We start from the raw sequence: 20,270 nt of genomic DNA, 5'->3' as shown, positions 1-20,270 counted from the left end.
GTCACAATGCTGTAGACACCTTCGGGAATACGGAGAAAGAGTAATCTGGTTGATAGCCCATTCACTGCTCAATAGGGACGCATAGAAACGCAGCGCTTTCAAAACATGAGGCACTACCGGATTGGACTCAGAAAATATTTTTACAGTTTTGGAAACTTTAGAGTGTTTTCTATCCTAAGCTGTCAATTATATGCATATTCTACCATTCTAACAGGAACACCTCACAACAAGACAACAGTCTAAACAAGACAACAGTCTAAATCATACATAAAACAATACAGTAGTACATTGTAGTTCAGCTGTTGTGAACTGAGATATGTGCTTACACACTTGAGATTAGCAGCCTGCCCATGTTCTACCCGTGCGAGCTTGTGTCCATGGAGACCCCGCCGGCAGAGACAGATGGTAAGGCATTCTCTGCCACACACAGATGCCCACCTCTTATCTTTCCCATGTCTTTATAGGACAAAGCGCAGAGAAATACAGGCTTTTCATGTAAACACAAAAACAAGAGAAACCGCTAAATTAAATCAAAGTTTATAGATTACACATATGTGCAGGTGTTATAGCAGGTGCAGCAACATGCTTGTGTTACCAGCTCCAACAGTGCAGTAGAACGTCTCACAAATAAAATACAAATACACAATAATCACGAAAAAATGTAAACAAGAAATCAAGAAATAACATTCCAAAGTAGATATATTAGAGTGAGCATGTGTGAGAATCCAGAATAGACAGTATATCCTTTGGAAAATATAATTGTACGTACAGTAGTAGGTATATTAGGATGAGCTAATGCTAGTTGTACTTCATGAGCTAGTAGTAAAACAAAAAGACAGCAAATGGGTTAGCATGAACGATGTGAGTATGATTCAAGAATCCCATTTAGAATGTCAAAGAGGTGTTTTATTACTTCTGGCTCTTTCAAAAGATTATGGCAGTGCAGTGCCAATACATGTATTTCAACAACTCAACAATTCTCTTCTCTGATCTCAGCTGATGGAGGTGCTTTGTGCTTTTTGTCTTTCAGGTAGTTAAACAACCGACCATATGTCTGTTTCCATGTACAGCTGCTCCCAGCAACCTCTGCTGCATGGTTTGTAACAGAAGCCTCCAGATTGGCCCACAGCTTGGGGTAAAGGTTAATGGAGTCGACCCATAAACAAGGATTCACAGTCTCCAGCTTGTGCTGCTGCAAACTTGGCATTAACACCTCCTAATGTTTGAAGAAAATCTGGAAAAATAAAGTTATGGTAACGTAAAAAAAATGACATGTTTTTAATTGTCTTCAGGTTTTGTGATGATCTTTTTCTCTGCATAGACCATTTCACAGATGATTGCCTTTCAAGTGTCATCACCTGAATTTGGTGTCAGGTTAAAAAGCACTTGAGGCAGATGGAGGTGATTGTGGCAGAGTTAAGATCAGAGGAAATAGGTTTAGAAGAGATCCAGCAGCACTAAGAACATGTGCTGGCTTAATTCGATCATGTGAGAATGAGAGAACAAGGCTTTCTATCACCCTGGAGATAGATGCCTGACAGGGAGTATTCTGTCACAGCCACTTATCATACACATGCTAGAGACACACACACACACACACACACACACACACACACACACACACACACACACACACACACACACACACACACACACACACACACACACACACACACACACACACACACACACACACACACACACACACACACACACACACACACACACACAGTTTAAAGAAGGTATCAGTGAAGGACGGTAAAAATACTGTTGAAAGATCAATCCATAAAGGGCAGAGCGATGGCACAGGTTTACCAGTGGGCTGTATTTCCCGAGGAGGTGGAATCACAGCCGTGGTCCATGAGTTGGTGCTGCTGCTGGCTCCAGAACATTGCAGGGTATTAATTGTTTCACCGCTGTCAGCAGAATGATCTCGGTTTGTTGAACTCCATCCAAAAGTAAACCCATCAGCCAAATTGGATGGGTGCGGATACAAGTCCCACTAATGGGTGGTGTGTTTTAAAAGCAGCAGAGAAAGTGTCCGAATAGGTGTCTTGCTCCATTTGAAGTAGTGTGCTGAACACAGGTAAAATGTCACAGCCTTTTTGGTTAATGCCCATCATCAAGGGGATCAGGAGGACAAGCAGGGAGGGATTTCTGCATGGTTGAATCTGTAAAAGATATTCAGATAAAATGTTAACCATAAAAGAAAGCTATGATTAATGTGACCTTTTCATGGCCCTATCCCAGACTGGGAGAGGGAGTTACTCAAAAAGTTGTATCCGGTTTGCTCAGCTCAACTGAACTCACTTTGACTGGACTCAACTGAACTGAACTTAACGCAACACCAGTAAAGACACTCCTCTGAACTCCACTCCAATTGCTATTAAGAAAAATGTAAAATGTTCTAATATGCTTGCATATATTTTTTATTGAATTTGAGGAGATCTTCCTTTAAGTGTTATTGACTCTGGAAACATTTATTTCTATAGATAGCACAAAGGTCTCTGTGATGACGTGACACAGTTATTACTCTGGCACCAGCATGGGCGACTAAGCAAACTCTGGATTTTTTTCGGAACATCATAACGTTTGATGAACTACTGTGTACTCAGTCACACATTCATATAGCTTTTTCAACATAACACCACAATATGCTCTGAATGCCTCCAACATATTTCACAGATGTTACAGATTTGACACCTACCGAATAGCGCCAGGAGCTTTCTAAGAAAACATTTGAAAAAAATTAAGCAAACATGAAGTTTGAAAAGAGATATGAAACATCTTACATCTTAAATGTTGACATTTTATTCCTTTTCTCATATCTGTTAGGTCCATTTTACCTTGGAGTTAATAAATGTTTTTACCCCAGAGTCAATGACACACAAGAAATTCAGCTGTGTTATTGCATGTTTTAAAAGACCCAGTGCTGCAAATGTTGCCTGGGAAGTGCCAATGGAATAGATATCAACAAATTGCCACTGGATTTCCAGAGAGTAATGTCAGAACCCACAGTAAAATGCCACAGACATCAACAACAACAGCTAAAATACCTTTTCAGGTCAGAAATCTACTGGCTACACATTTTATAATATTTTTCACAGATGCATTTATCCTTGATTACTTCACCCGAGATTTGTTGGTCCAACATTTTGCTTCTTCTGCTGATAAATTAACACAACAATGTCTTCCTGTGTAGAAGCACCTGCGTTCCTTGACCTCACTTTGACCCCAAGGGAACATCTGCTCTAGTCTTGTTTTTATTCTTAGCCTTCAGGAAGCATGCTATCCCTAACTAGATCAACTGTGAGATGTTACTTGCTTTTCCTTATAGAGGAACAGACAGACCTGAAACATTATGTTTTTAATTATTTAACTAGGCAAGTCAGTTAAGAACAAATGTTTATTTACAATGACGGCCTAGACCGGCCAAACCCGGATGACACTAGGCCAATTATGCGGCGCCCTTTTAACACCAGCTCGTCGAACATCTCATTCCAAAATCATGGTCATTATTATGAAGTTGGTCCCCCCTTTCCTGCTATAACAGCCTCCACTCTTCTGGGAAGGCCTTCCACTAGATGCTGGAACATTCCTGCAGGGACGATTAGGCGATTAGGCCTGGCTCGCAGTTGCAACCGTGTTGCAATCATTTCTACGCACTATGAGCTTCATTACACGGCAGTCACATTCTGTGGGTTTGTGTGGCCTACCTCGCGGTTGAGCTGTTGTTGCTCCTAGAGGACTTTCCATTTCACAATAACAGAAATGATGGTTGACCGGGGCAGCTCTAACAGGGCAGGAATTTGATGAACTGACTTATTGGAAAGGTGGCATCCTATGATGGTAACACATTGAAAGTCACTGAGCTCTTCGGTAAGGTCATTCTACTGCCAATGTTTGTCTATGGAGATTGCATGGCTGTGTGCTCCATTTTATCCAACTGTCAGAAACAGGTGTGGCTGAAATAGCCAAATCCACTAATTTGAAGAGGTGTCCACATACTTTTGTATATATAGTGTATGTACAGTGTGTATCAGCATTGCCCTGGGTCTTCATTAAGTATGATTATTATTTGGTCACAATTTATTTAGATAGTCCGGATAAGCAACTAGGATTAGGGTTATGGTTAAGATACAGGTTAAGGGTTAGAGATATGGTTAGGGTTAGTAGATAGTTAGTTGAAATGTTACTAGTCTGTAGAGTTTCTACAGGTAGACTATCCAAATAAAGTGTTACCTATTATTTTGTATGTAAATAAATACTCTGATGATCAGGTTATGATCTTCAGTTTGTGTCTAATTAGAGTTACTAGGTAGTTACACAGATAGTCCTAGTGATAATAAAAACAACCATTTTGAATTCCCTCCACATAGTGTATATTGGCAACAACAGCCAGTTCAGCACCTGGACAGCGGCCGGACTGAGCTGCTCCTGGCAGTCTAATTTTGGTCACCATGATGTCTGGTCACGCATGATGTTTGAGTGATTTGCACTGTAGTGAGACTTGACAAAACAGATGGACGCCATTTATTATACAGTATGCTAACTTTTCTCTCTCTCTGGCTCAGTATTATATTCTCAAAAACAAAAGTGGCATTCAAACACTGATAAGGCAAAAGGTTCAGATACTTTATGATCTTGCAATCCATCAAACAAAATAGCCTAATAACCTCTCAAGCCTGACTCTATTGAGTTGTTGTTTATCAATAAGAATGCAGCCAAAAGCACGGCCAACTGTACTGCATTAACGCGCAAGGTAAAGTTCCCATTATCGGGAGACATGTCCGATTAAAATGACAGCCATGACCCGGATATCTTGTTCTATTAACAGCAGTGATCCGCTATATGGATAGACATGCTAGCTTCACCCTCATGTCGGTGCTAGCAAGCTAGCAAGCACACTATGTAGTGCTAAGTATTAACAGCCAATCCAGTATGGGCTGGAAACTACAGTGAGCTTTGATTGGTCAATAGCAACGCGATGTCGCGGAGTATGCAACAAAAGTTCAGCTTTCCTCAACTTTGGTCCCATCCAGTTCACGCACCCTCGCCCATGCTTGCATTGCCCAACAGTCCCCCGCCCACTCCGCTTCCCTTCATTGAAAACGAATGGGGCTCCGTTGTTTAATTGAACCCAACGTGTTAGTTCGACTTATGCTGTAAGGGTCAATGTGTGCAACCCCTATTTATGCATAAATACTTCAGAGACAAAAGCTTACTACAAGCTATATGCAGCCGCAAGATTCAAAGTCTTGCAATGTCGCCACAAAAGGGTTGTCACAAAAGGGGCAGCTCCTTGTAAAACGCTCAGGCATTCGAAGTATTATTTTTCTACCTGAATTTGAGACAAGCTGCATCAATCCTTCCGCAGCCCAGGGGGCAGTGTTGCTGCTTGGTTCCTTGATCTGATTTATAGGCTATTCATCAAATACACTGAGAGTACAAAACATTATGCTCTTTCGATTACATATACTGACCAGATGAATCCAGGTGAAAGCTATGATCCCTTATTGATGTCACTTGTTAAATCCACTTCAATCAGTGTAGATGAAGGGAGAGGAGACAGGTTAAAGAAGGATTTTGAGACATATGTGCCATTCAGATGGTGAGACAAAATATTTAAGTGCCTTTGAACGGGATATGGTAGTAGGTGCCAGGTGCACCGGTTTGTGTCAAGAACTGCAATGCTGCTGGGTTTCTCACGCTTCCCCGTGTGTATCAAGAATGGTCCACCACCTAAAAGACATCCAGCCAACTTGACACAACTGTTGAAAGCATTGGATCAACATGGGCCAGCATCCCTGTGGAACGCTTTGCCACCTTGTAGATTACATGCTCTGACGAATTGAGCCTGTTCTGAGGGCAAAGCGAGGGGGTGCAACTTAATATCAGGAAGGTGTTCCTAATGTTTTGAACGCTCAGTGTATATACTCAGAGACTGTTCAAACAGTAAACCAAACGACAAGAATCCACCCAAAAAGGTATTTTGTTTAAAAGTAATAACTAGTGATTACAGGCTATTGTGAAATGGTAAAGCCTGATGTAGCCAACTAGCTAGCCATGTGTTTTTTTCTCTGTCACCAACACATTATGACTTTCTATCTTTAGCTGATATGGGGTTGAATACACAAACAGCATATCAAACAGGGATAATGTTTTAGGTTACACCGGCAAGGTATATTTTTTAAATCACAAATCTGATTATTTCACATGTGGTAAGCTAAAAGGTTAGCTAGCTTGCTATGTTTTTAGCCAGGCTAAAGCCAGCTAGCCAGGCTGCCAGCTAGCTAATATTAGCAAGGGAAGGTGACTCTTCCATGCTTCCACAAAATGAAAAGACAAAACTAGAAAAAACGTTACTATCACATGGGCACACGTAGATCAGCGGAGTGAAGCTTGTACAACAGAACAATAACCCAGGTGTTTCAATGGATGTGTAAATCTGAAGCATCACACTGGTATTTCCACTCACCACCAAGTATGGTGATGAGACGAAGCCCAGTGGCCGGCAGTAGGAGAAGATTGATGCGAGATGGATTTTGCCTGACTCCTGCTAATTTTCTCATTGATGAAACAATGCATCTCAAAACATTTTTCTGTTTCCAAAACTCAAATCTGTTATAAACAGAGTGGACTCGGTTTAGCAGACTTTACCCTTTGCCAAAGTTTCTAAAAAATGGCATTGTTTAGAAGGAGTGCAAGGATGAATTGAGTTATTGCACACGCGCACTTCACAGAGCAGGCGTTCCCTAACTGAAATATGCAAATAGATGCTAGAACGCAGCAAAATAGGACCTCATTAGCTCGTGCTTGTCTCTGCCCACCTCCTTGCTTGTTCTACTATGATTAATTTGCTCCAATTAGAAACGACAGGCTGTGGTCTATCTTGGGTTAGTTAAAAAACTCTTTGTTGTACCCACTGGACACACACTGGTTCAATCAATGTTGTTTCCACATCATTTCAATTTTAAACCAACGTGGAATAGATGATGAATTGACGTCTGTTCCTAGTGGGTAGTAACCGTAAATGTGCCTCAGACAGCCAATGTGACACGTTCAAATGAACTTTATTCCCCAAGCAACCGAAGTTCAGAGGTTATTTTTTCATTGCAGATGAAATTGAGGACTGGGTACTCTGTGTAGGCTATTTATTGCCTTCAGAGGCATCATTCCCATAGGGTACACAGGGGCACATGCCCCTTCAGATGGTTTCCTTTAATACAACTTTCTTTTTTCTCTTTTTCATTATTTTGTAATACTAAATACTACTTGCCGCTAGCTTGGTAGACTTTAGGTTGGTAGACTAAATCAATAACTAAATGTACTGAATAAGAATCCCATTCCTTTCAATATTTTACCCAGATTTTAGCAGAGATATAGAGAAGTATATTTTGTTCCTTAAAAAAAGTACCGCTAGTCAGGAGGATACAGACAGCTCAGGAGGTATGCGTAGATATGCAGAAAAATGTACATATTTTTTTAAAACGTAGAAAGCATAATTATTATGGATCTAGATTGCAGAAAAACACTGTTTCAGGTATTTTAATTTGTTATTTTTTTATTCTGGACCACCTACCAGTCATCCTCATGTTCTTTGTGCCCCTCAGATTTTTGGGGTGCATGACGCCCCTGATTGCATTTTCTCTCTGGTGCATTAGGCTACCATAAAAAATTCTTAAATGGCACAATCAAACCAAATGAAAACTGCAACAGGTAAGCTTATCATTACATGTAGTTTGCAAATTGCAATAGCCTATCGTGAAATAGCGTGTGAATGGTCAGCATCAGATAATATCCCTTTCTCTCTGTCATTATTTTTTCCTACTTTCAACACACAACCTACAAAGACGTGCACTGTATGCTGAGGGAGAGCCAATGAAAATATGTTTATTCGGGGGGCGCTCTCTCGCCAGAAGAGGGCATTCCGATTCTTCCTGACAAAGTTGCCGTGATACATGCAGACGTGATGTTAACTACTCAAACGCTTACACTTATGCGCTTCTGGAATTGAGGAGAGAATAGGGGTGAAAGGGGGAATGCTCATCCTGCATGATTTTGGTTTTCTTACCGAGTAAAACTACCACATACCCTTCGAATTCTCCTGTGATCAGGGTAAGCTTCTTTCGGGGGGAATGTGAATTCCCTGTCAGTCTTACTATAAACATTTTCTTCGCTTTTTACTGGTGAGATCTGCTGATATTCACTCAGCCTCTTGGGAAAATCGTTGTTTCAGCATCATGCCATAATGGATGGATGGAGGGTGATGAGAACGTTTCGACTGGAATCTTTAAACTTTGCTATCACGCTTATTTTGGATTGTGATATATGACTTGGATGTGGCATCGTTTGTTCTCAGACGCGCTGTTAAAATTGGACACCACGATTTTACGCGGGAATTATGTGCATGGATATGGTAGAAAACTAGATCGGGAGAAATGTTCCATGGTGAAACTACATGCCTGACACACGGATACCCCTCTGACTCGCTTATATTCCGGGGGCAGCGACGGGCAGGTGCGCGTTGGAATCGGCGGCTGCGCGAAGCAACTGGGGTCCTGGACTAGAACCGTACCGTCTGATGAGAGCGCGTGTCATGCGGACTCAGCTGTCGCGCGCTGTAAGGCTTTAAAACCTGTGGACAGGAGCTGACAGATAAGCTGATATGTGTAAGTATATGTGCCTGTAAATGTATCATATCTGCTCCATGTAGTGGAAACGAGAGTAAGGTAAGCTGCGTCTTTTCCCTCAAATTCGCTCCCAACATGCCAGCAGACTTGCTGTGTCTGAGTGCATAAAGATCTAGCATGTTCAGATTAAAATTGTGTATTGCAACTATGATATATACCAAAGCATAGTTATTTTTGATCTGTTATTAAACACGTTCAGCACGCTATTGTCCCTATGAATTTAGTCTGGATATGCCAAACAGAGTCGCAGAGCTGCAATGTGGTTATTTTATTTATTTTATTGTTGTACTACAGGCGATGAATGCCTGTGTGCGATTAACAATTGGACACATATCAAATACGCCAATATGCCGTTCAAGCTTTGCCAGAGATTGCATCTGAATAACTGTTCGGTTTACAAAAAGCTCACTAGTGTCATGCATCCGTTCGTTAGCTATATGGTTTGGAGCATCCTATTTCTTTTTACCTGGTTTATGAAGAAAATTCGGATCATTGACTGGGACTGGAATGCTAATTATGGCATATGTTGGATGCAAGTCAACTTTACAAAGCGTGGTCCTGCATAATTTTCGAAAGCCCATTCATGGTTATGTTTTCTTCATTTCGTGATCTAGAAGTGTCAGTGGTATGTCCAACATTAACTGGGAACAGACCATTTCAGTTTCATGAGTGGATTACATCCAGATGAAGTACGCAGATAAATTGTGCTAATAAAATCGATTCATATTTTATTTTGCTTTGCTATATCATAAATCAGTAGGCTAGTGCACCTGCTCCTTGTTTAGCCTTGAAGACAGTCTGTTATGCGCTCTCTTGCTGTTTGGTCATTGAGAGATGATTGTGGATCATTTTTGTTATTTGACCTAGCATCTACAAGAGGCTTGATGAATGCCATTTGGAGCACGAACAGCCTGCAAATTGCAGCATTAAATAGTGTGAGCATGTTCGCTCAAGTGTGTGTGTGTGTGTGTCTAGGTGCGTTTGCGTGCGTGCTCGCGTGCGTGTGTGATGAGGGGCAAACCTACGGATGTGGTTAGATTTTTTAATAGCTTCCCCCCTGGTGTTTGAAATCATCAGTATGTTTTTGTTAGCAGTTCATTTATCCACAGCCATTATTGAACTCTTACACAGATGGTCAAATGCACTGGCTATGCTGTGCCATTATTTTTTAAGGTGGTATGATGTATCAGGCTACTGCACTGCATCGATACATTGTTTACCAGGGGCGTTATGCACCACAAAAATCTGAGGGGGCACAAATTATGTTAGGATGACTGGGGGGTGGTCTGGAGAAGGGCTACATTTGAGCATTTTGCCAAAACCTTAAACAGATTTTTCCTGCTATCTAGAGCCACACTCATTATGTTTAAATCGATGTAAAAAAATATGTGTATTTTTCTGCATATCTAATCATACCTCTTGATTTGTCTGGTGGTTCCTTTTCAAAATCAACTAAATAGGCTTCTCTGCATCCCTGCTAATATCTTGGTAGAATATTTAAAGGAATGTGAGTCTTATTCAGCAGGCCTACATTTAGTTATCGCTTGCTTTTCTAAAGTATACCAACCCTGCCAGCAGGCATGCCAGCTAAGATAGTTAGACAAACTAGCTACTCTAACTTGATTGATAGCCTGAAATGGCTTCTTGGTAGCTAGTTATGAGATTGGGATATTGGGAACTTATCTGGGCTAGCTAAAGCCAACTTCATGAAATTGCAAGGTGGCTAGTACTATTAAAAACCCAAGAACAAATCTGAGGGGCACGTGCCCCCTATGGACATGACGTCTCTGTTGTTTAATGCCAAATTCGTCTGAAATAACTCATTCTGCAACCCAAAAAAATCACACATGAATAAGGATAAATATGACTATTATTTAGTCATAATTTTGCAACAGCCTTCAGGCTATATACTGTAGTGCTTGAGCACTTGAATTGCTTATGACCATCATGCAGGGTGGATTGCATTAATTGTGCTTTTCTCTCTTCCTTAGGTAACAAGCAAAACTACTCACTTGTATTCTAACGCATCATTTCCATTACACAAAAGCACCTTTGTCATCCATAAACTTTGGTCTGGTAATCACATTAACGTTGTTGATTACTTAAAAATGGCTCCCTCAGTCATCTCACTGACCATTGGCAGTTAAACCCCTGACTCCTCTTCTGATGCCATTTGTTAGCTGCATCATGTGGTGCATGACGCAGGGCTTCATGGCCCATAAACTGATGAGGTACCCGCACTGCCATGCACTGCAATGTGGTCTTGTTTCTGCAAATACAAAGCCCACAAGCCATATAGCAATATGAGCTTCTGTGCCAACAGGTTGAATAGAAAATACGTTTTGCACCTTTTTATGCATAGGGAATGTGCCCAAGATAGTTTTAATCCACATTAGTCATCATTGCCTCAGCACCAAATTATATATGTATATTTTGTAACAGAGATTTACAGTGCCTTCAGAAAGTATTCATACCCATTGATTTATTCCATAGTTTGTTACATCCTGAATTAAAAATGTATTAAATTGATTTTGTTCTCACCTATCTACCCCATAATGACAAAGTGAAAACATGTTTTTTGACATTTTTGCAAATGTATTGAAAATGAAATACAGAAATATCTCATTTACATAGCAGTCAAAAGTTTGGACACAAAAGTTTGAAGACTTTATTTAGACTATTTCCTAACTTGTTGAATAATAGTGAGGACCTCAAAACGGTGAAATAACACATATGAAATCATGTAGTAACCTAAGAACTGTTAAACAAATCAAAATCTATTTTATATTTGAGATTCTTAAAAGTAGCCACCCTTTGCCTTGACGACAGCTTTGCACACTCTATGCATTCTTTCAACCAACATTCTTGAAGGAGTTCACACATATGCTGAGCACTTGTTGGCTGCTTTTCCTTCGCTCTTTGGTCGAACTCATCCCAGACCATCTCAATTGGGTTGAGGTCGGGTGATTGTGGAGGCCAGGTCATCTGATGCAGCACTCCATCGCTCTCCTTAGTAAAATAGCCCTCACGCTGCCTGGGGGTGTGTTTTGGGTCATTGTCCTGTTGAAAAACAATTGATAGTCCCACTAAGCACAATCAAGATGGAATTTCGTATCGCTGCAGATTGCGGTGGTAGCCATGATAGTTAAGTGTACCTTTAATTCTAAATAAATCACAGACACCAGCAAAGCACCATCACACCCCCTCTTCCATGCTTCACGGTGTGAACCAAACATGCAGAGAGCATTCGTTCACCTACTCTGTGTCTCACAACGTCACGGCGGTTGGAACCAAAAATCTCAAATTTGGACTCATCACACCAAAGGACAGATTTCCACTGGTCTAATATCCATTGCTCATGTTTCTTGGCCTAATCAGATCTCTTCTTCTTCTTATTGGTGTCCTTTAGTAGTGGTTTCTTTGCAGCAATTTGACTATGAAAGCCTGTCTCCTCTGAACAGTTGATGTTGAGATGTGTCCATTATTTGAACTCTGTAAAGCATTTATTTGGGCTGCAATTTCTGAGGTTCAGTTAACTCTAATAATGACTTATCCTCTGCAGCAGAGGTAACTCTGGGTCTTCCTTTCCTATGGTGGTGCTCATGAGAGCCAGTTTCGTCATAGCGCTTGATGGTTTTTGTGACTGCAATTTTCCAGACTGAATGATCTTCATGTCTTAAAGTAATGATGGGCTGTCGTTTCTCCTTGCTTATTTGAGCTTTTCTTGCCATAATATGGACTTATCTTCTGTATACCACCCCTACCTTGTCACAACACAACTGTTTGCCTCAGAAGCATTAAGAGGGAAAGAAATTCCACAAATGTGACCGACCGCAATAATTTGGTCTTATGTAGCAAAATTTGAAACTGTGTTTTTTACATTGGATAAAAGCAGAGATACAGAGCTTCAAAATGGTATATCATACCCTGCATTTGATGAACAATTGGAAAGTAATTCTGCTTTGAAAGTTGATTAACTTTTAACCTCACTTTTGAGAAAATGGTATTTTAATGTTTTGGTACCTACAGGAGAGCTCTTCTTTGTCTACTGTACAGTACACCCATTCAGCATCGTACACACACCTTCTTAAGCTTTATCTCCACCAATCTCTTTAAGGGTTGGACCGAGCCTTCTCTCCTAACAACAGCAGTCAAGCACCCAAGCTAACTGGCTAACAGTTGTTGCAGTGACATTCTATTGAAATGTATACTTGCATAGTGTAGTTTTTTGCTAAGACATGTAGCTAGCTAGCTACACAATGAACCATAATCTCAACTCATGACATTTCTACCCTGCATGAATCTGCAGGTAGCTAACCAACCAGGTTCAATGTTAGCTAGCTAACATTAGGCTATAACTAGCCAAGCAAATGACTCTGAGATACATATAATAAGATCATACTCGTAACGTTAGATAGTGAGCCAACCAGCTAACGTTAGCTAGCTTGCTAACATTACACTTTAACTTGAAATGAAAACGACTTTGTCAAAAGTTGAAATGTGTTATATCTGAAAATGCAGCGAGCAAGATTATATTATCCGTGGACGCTTCTCCCTGTCACGGATGCCATGGTTGCCCTTAGTTTAAAGATTTAACCCGGAGCCAGTCGTTTTCTCCATCTCCTTGGCTATCATTCTAATAATCCACTGATTTCAAAACTCAGCCCTCCAGAAACTATAGAGCAACACTTACGTAGTTCTACTAAGCAATATATGTTTTTAAAAGCTGCGTTAGACATGATTACCTACACATACTAACCAGCTCAAATAGATAGAAGTGCACTGCTTCTTAACACAGAGCACATCCAACGCGGAAGCCAGCCACACCAATGTGTCGGAGGAAACACCGTGCACCTGGCGACCTTTGTTAGCATGCACTGCGCCCGGCCCGCCACAGGAGGCGCTGGTGTGCGATGAGACAAGGATTTCCCTACCGGCCAAACCCTCCCTAACCCAGACGAAGCTCGGCCAATTGTGCGTGGCACCACGGACCTCCCGGTCGCGTGCCTGAGAGAGCCTAAGCGCGAACCCAGAGTCTCTGGTGGCGCAGCTGGCGCTGCATTACAGCGCCCTTAACCACTGCGCCACCCAGGAGGCTATTAATATCACTTTCTATCTACGGACTGAATATACTCTCCTGCAACCCGCCTCACCCAATGTGGTACGGATCTTCTATTTTTATACTTATATTAAGAACTCATCAACTCATCAAAAGCTAGCCAACTAACTGGCTACCAGCTAACTGACTACTAGTACATCGGACTGTTAGCTTAAGAGGCCCATCGGACAAATTATTTGGCCACTATACCCACCATACGGAGCCCTGCTGATCCGTTGTTTGAACCGTCGCCTGAACCAGAACCCCAACAAATGCTAGCCAGCAAGCTAGCTACTAACTAGTAGTCAGCTAGCGGTCATCAGCCACCTCTAGCACTGACAACTCTCGCCAGTCTGCACAGCGCGACTCAAACCAGAGCATTTCGAACGTATTTTCTCCATATCTCCGGATTCCTACCACAAGCTCTGAACCTTTATTTATTTATTTTTTATTTTTTAAATTAGATTTTTTCACCTTGATCACCGCAGCTAGCTAGCTGCTATTCGAGTGGCCACTCCTGGCTAACATCATTGTCCCAAAGCAAATAAACAATTGCTAGGCCCATCTCCCGGCTCGCCAAAGAGGTCCATCAGCCACTACTTGGGCTACAATACCTCTTTTTGCCAACTGGCTTGGACCCCCGCCACACATCACGACTGGATCACCGACGTGATTCTCCAGATGGGGTTTTTCTCAACTTGCTCCGCCGTCGCTTCATCCTCTGAAATCCCATCCGCTAGCATGCTAGCTGCGGCCTGCTAGCTGTCCAGAGCACATCGGACTGTTAGCTTAAGAGGCCCACCGGACAAATTATTTGACCACTATACCTATTCTGCCAATTGGCCTGGTTTACCACACGGAGCCCTGCTGATTCGTCTGCCGATGTAATAGCACGAGTGGGCCACACCAGACTTTCTTCTGTCGCAACCTCCCTCCAAGGCCCTTCTGTTAGCTTGCTATCCCCGGCCCGCAAGCTGCCTGAAGCCACTCTCTGGACTCCTATGATCACTTGGCTACGCATGCCTCTCGCTAACGTCAATATGCCTTTTCCATTGCTGTTTTGGTTAGTATTTATTTCCTTATTTCACTGTAGAGCCTCTAGCCCTGCTCAACATGCCTTATTTAACACTTTAGTTCCATCTACCAGACATGCGGTGACATCACCTGGTTGAAATGATATTTCTAGGGACAATATCTCTTTCATTGTCACTCTAGGCACAGGTTTACCCTCACGGTATCCACATCCTACCATACCTTTGTCTGTACATTATGCCTTAAATCTATTCTACCGTGCCCAGAAATCTGCTCCTTTTACTCTCTGTTCTGAAAGTACTAGACGACCAGTTATTTTAGCCTTTAGCCGTACCCTTATCCTACTCCTCCTTTGTTCCTCTGGTGATGTGGAGGTTAATCCAGGCCCTGCAGTGCCTAGCTCCACTCCCATTCCCCAGGCGCTATTATTTGCTGACTTAACATTAGAAGCATCCTCCCTAAGTTTGTTTTATTCACTGCTCTAGCACACTCTGCCTACCCGAATGTCCTAGCCGTGTCTGAATCCTGACTCAGGAAGACCACCAAAAACCCTGAAATTTACATCCCTATCTATAACATTTTCCTACAAGATAGAACTGCCAAGGGGGGCGGTGTTGCAATCTACTGCAGAGATAGCCTGCAGAGTTCTGTCTTACTATCCAGGTCTGTACCCAAACAATTTGAGCTTCTACTTTTAAAAATCCACCTTTCCAGAAACAAGTCTCTCACCATTGCCTCTTGCTGTTGACCACCCTCTGCCCCCAGCTGTGCCCTGGACACCATATGTTAACTGTTAACTCAGAGCTAGTGCTGCTAGGTGACCTAACACCCCGGCCATCCTACAATCTAAGCTTGATGCCCTCAATCTCTCACAAATGATCAATGAACCCACCAGGTAAAACCACAAATCCGTAAACACGGGCACCCTCATAGATATCATCCTAACCAACTTGACCTCCAAATACACCTGCTTTCAATCAAGATCTCAGTAATCACTGCCTCATTGCCCGCATCCGTAACGGGTCTGCGGTCAAACGACCACCCCTGATCACTATCAAACGCTCCCTAAAATACTTCAGCGAGCAGGCCTTCCTAATGGACCTGGCCCGGGTATCCTGGAAGGATATTGACCTTATCCTGTCAGTAGAGGATGCCTATTCATTCTTTAAAAATGCCTTCCTCACCATCTTTAATATGCATGCCCCTTTCAAAAAATGTAGAACCAGGAACAGATATAGCCCTTGGTTCTCTCCAGACCTGACTGCCCTTGAATAGCACAAATACATCCTGTGTCGTTCTGCATTAGCATCGAATAGCCCCCGTGATATGCAACTTTTCAGGGAAGTCAGAAACAAATATGCACAGGCAGTTAGGAAAGCTAAGGCTAGCTTTTTCAAGCAGAAATTTGCATACTGTAGCACAAACTCAAAAAAGTTCTGGGACACTGTAAAGTCCATGGAGAATAAGAACACCTCCTCCCAGCTGCCCACTGCACTGAGGCTAGGAAACACTGTCACCACCGATAAATCCATTATAATTGACAATTTCAATAAGCATTTTTCAACGGCTGGCCATGCTTTCCACCTGGCTACCCCATCCCGGTCAACAGCCCGGCACTCCCCACAGCAACTCACCCAAGCCTCCCTATTTCTCCTTCACCCAAATCCAGATAGCTGATGTTCTTAAAGAACTGCAAAACCTGGAACCATACAAATCAGCTGGGATAGACAATCTGGATGCTTTCTTTTTCAAATGATCTGCTGAAATTGTGGCAACCCCTATTATTAGCCTGTTCAATCCCTCGTATCGTCTGAGATTCCCAAAGATTTGAAAGCTGCCTCGGTCATCCCCTTCTTCAAAGGGAGAGATACTCTCGACCCAAATTGCTCCAGACCTATATCTATCCTACCCTGCCTTTCTAAGGTCTTCGAAAGCCAAGTCAACAAACAGATTACCGACCACTTTGAATCCCACCGTACCTACTCTGCTATGCAATCTGGTTTCAGAGCTGGTCATAGGCACACCTCAGCCACGCTCAAAGTCCTAAATGGTATCATAACCGCCATCGATAAGAGACATTACTGTGCAGCCATATTCATCGACTTGGCCAAGGCTTTCAAATCTGTCAATCACCACATTCTTATTGGCAGACTCAACAGCCTTGGTTTCTCAAATGATTGCCTCGCCTGATTCACCAACTACTTCTCTGATAGAGTTCAGTGTGTCGAATCGAAGGGCCTGTTGTCTGGACGTCTTGCGATCTCTATGGGGGTGCCACAGGTTTCAATTCTCGGGCCGACTCTCTTCTCTGTATACATCAATGATGTCGCTCTCGCTGCTGGTGATTCTCTGATCCACCTCTACACAGACGACACCATTCTGTATACTTCTGGCCCTTCTTTGGACACTGTGTTAACTAACCTCCAGACGAGCTTCAATGCCGTACAACTCTCCTTCCATGGCCTCCAACTGCTCTTAAATGCAAGTAAAACTAAGTGCATGCTCTTCAACCGATCACTGCCCGCACCAGCCCGCCCATCCAGCATCACTACTATGGGCGGTTCTGACTTGTATATGTGGACAACTACAAATACCTAGGTGTCTGGCTAGACTGTAAACTCTCCTTCTAGACTCACATTAAGCATCTCCAATCCAAAATTAAATCTAGAATGAGCTTCCTATTTCGCAACAAAGCATCATTCACTCATGTAGCCAAACATATCCTCGTAAAACTGACCATCCTACCGATCCTTGACTTCGGCGATGTCATTTAGAAAATGACACCCACACTCTCCTCAACAAATTGGATGCAGTTTATCATAGTGCCATCCGTTTTGTCACCAAAGCCCCATATATTATCCACCACTGCGACCTGTACGCTCTCATTAGCTGGCCATTGCTTCATACTCGTCGCCAAACCCACTGGCTCCAGGTCATCTACAAGTCTCTGCTAGGTAAAGCCCCGCCTTATCTCAGCTCACTGGTCACCATAGCAGCACCCACCCGTAGCACGCGCTCCATCAGGTATATCTCACTGGTCACCTCCAAAGCCAATTCCTCCTTTGGCCGCCTCTCCTTCCAGTTCTCTGCTGCCAATGACTGGAACGAACTGCAAAAATCTCTGAAGCTGGAGACGCTTACCTCCCTCACTAGCTTTAAGCACCAGCTGTCAGTGCAGCTCACAGATCACTGCACCTGTACATAGCTCATCTGTAATTAGCCCATCCAATCTACCTCATCCCCATACTGTATTTATTTATTGATCTTGCTCCTTGGCACCCCAGTATGCACATTCATTTTCTGTACATCCTACCATTCCAGTGTTTAATTGCTGTATTGTAATTACTTCGCCACCATGGCCTATTTATTGCCTTACCTCTCGTTTCCTATCTCATTTGCACATGCTGTATATTTTTCTACTGTATTTTTGATTGTATGTTTGTTTATTCCATATTTGACTCTGTGTTGTTGTATGTGTCGAACTGCTTTGCTTTATCTTTTCCAGGTCGCAGTTGCAAATGAGAACTTGTTCTCAACCATCCTACCTGGTTAAATAAAGGTGAAATACAATGAAATAAAAGATCAATAAATGTCTGTACCGCCACAATCAGGTTATATTTACATTACAATTATTAAAGTTTATCTATGGAGACTTAATTGGCCAATGTGCTGAGGTCTAGCACGTGCATTTAGTGAATGTATATTTGAGAAAGACTTGGAGAGGGCAGTGGGTGGCTCTGAGAGAGGATGTGACAGACTCATCTATAGTGTTGTGAGGGCTGGGGGTTGATTGGTTATTCTCTGTCACTCTGCCCTGACGGAACTGTTCCGCCAGGGGAAATCAGAAAACAGATGCAAGGCAGAAACAAATCTATACTAACACACAGTCTGTTCCTGCGTGTGTGTGTGCACGAGCTCGCATGAGTGCACGCACATTTGGGTATTGGTGTATTGAGGAGAATCCACCACATACTCTCTCTCATCCAGTTGACCTTGTTTGTACTGTAGACCGCCTACTTCAGTAACTGCAAATACCAAACTGCAAATACCAATGCATCTGCGGAGCATTTCTTTAATTACACAAAGACATCTGCGTTTCCTCAGAGCATTGAGGCAATATGAACACAGGACATGAAGCGCTGGTTCCCAAGGACCAGGAACGTAAGGCTGGCAGTCATCTCAGAGATAATTGGAGACTAATAGGACGGCATAGGCTAGTCTGATGGGATGGCCTTCCCTGTGCGTTAGGCTCCTGTCCAGCCACAATGTGTGCATGGCTGCGCCTGATAGCAGTTTTGTCAATGGCAGACAACTCAACAATGAGCCACTTGTTTGTTCAAAGATCATAGCATAGTGCCTATTTGCCAAGTTATTGTTTATTTGTCTGTACATTAGGTCAGCGGTGTGCTTTTCCTCTCATTCTTTGTTTAATAACAGAAGGATCCATATCCCTGCCATCATCCTCGCCGCAGTAGTAGTAGTTGTTGTAATAGTGGTAGTAGTAGTAATAATAGTAGCAGTAGTAGTAGTAGTAGTAATAGTAGTAAGGCACTGACACAAATGATTGCCTGAAAGAAATTGATTAGAAGAAGATTGTGAGAGCTGTTTTGTTAGACTTCAGTGCAACTTTTGACATTATCCGTCATAGTCTGCGGCTTAAAAAACATATGTGTTTTGACTTTACATCCTTTGCCATATCGTGGATCAAGTGTTACTTATCTAACATAACACAGAGGGCGTTCTTTAATGGATGCCTCTCTAATGTAAACCAGGTAGAGTTAGGCACACCACAAGCTGTCTTGCCCCCGTTACTTTTTATATTTGTACTAATGTCTTCAGAAACTATTCATACCCCTTGACACATTTTGTTGTGTTAAAGTTCAAAATTGATTAAATGACTTTTGTCCCGTATCCATCTACACACAATACCAAAGTGAACACATGTTTTTCAAAATGTTTGCAAATGAATTGAAAATGAAATATAGAAATATTTTTATCTACGTAAGAATTCACACCCCTTTGCTGTGACACTGCAAATTGAGCTCAGGTGCATCCAATTTTCTATGATCATCCTTGAGATGTCACAACAACCTGTTTGGAGTCCAACTGTTGCCAATTCAGTTGTTTGGACATAATGTCTACATAAGGTCCCACAGTTGACAGTGCATGTCAGAGCAGAAACTGTACCATGAAGTCTAAGGAACTGTCCGTAGATCTCCGAAATATAATTATGATGAGGAATATATCTGGGGAAGGGTATAAAACAATTTTGAAGGTGTTGAAAGATTCTTTGAGCACAGTGGTCTCCATTATTGGGGAAAAAACAGGTACAGCTCATCAGCTGTCTAACATCCCTAACGTAAAGCATTGGGGTAGCAGCATCATGCTATGGGGATGCTGGGAGACTAGTAAGGATAGAGGGAACAATTAATGTAGCCAAATACAAG

The 20,270-nt window shown here is 42.3% G+C and overlaps 1 protein-coding gene across 1 annotated transcript in view; it reads left to right on the top strand.

The window, feature by feature from the left end:
* Positions 1-7,889: 7,889 nt before the first annotated feature.
* The window catches only part of LOC124048879 (leucine-rich repeat transmembrane neuronal protein 4-like), a 130,792-nt gene continuing 118,411 nt past the window's right edge, over positions 7,890-20,270 (top strand). The window contains exon 1 of the mRNA XM_046370027.1: positions 7,890-8,672. Coding sequence (XP_046225983.1) covers positions 8,669-8,672 — 4 coding nt within the window. The 5' untranslated portion in view covers positions 7,890-8,668. The remainder of the gene's footprint in view (positions 8,673-20,270) is intronic.

This window comes from Oncorhynchus gorbuscha, linkage group LG11 (assembly GCF_021184085.1).
Source record: "Oncorhynchus gorbuscha isolate QuinsamMale2020 ecotype Even-year linkage group LG11, OgorEven_v1.0, whole genome shotgun sequence".
NCBI lineage: Eukaryota > Metazoa > Chordata > Actinopteri > Salmoniformes > Salmonidae > Oncorhynchus > Oncorhynchus gorbuscha.
The sequence above is the reverse complement of the archived record's forward strand: the minus strand, read 5'-3'. Positions and strand labels throughout refer to the sequence as shown.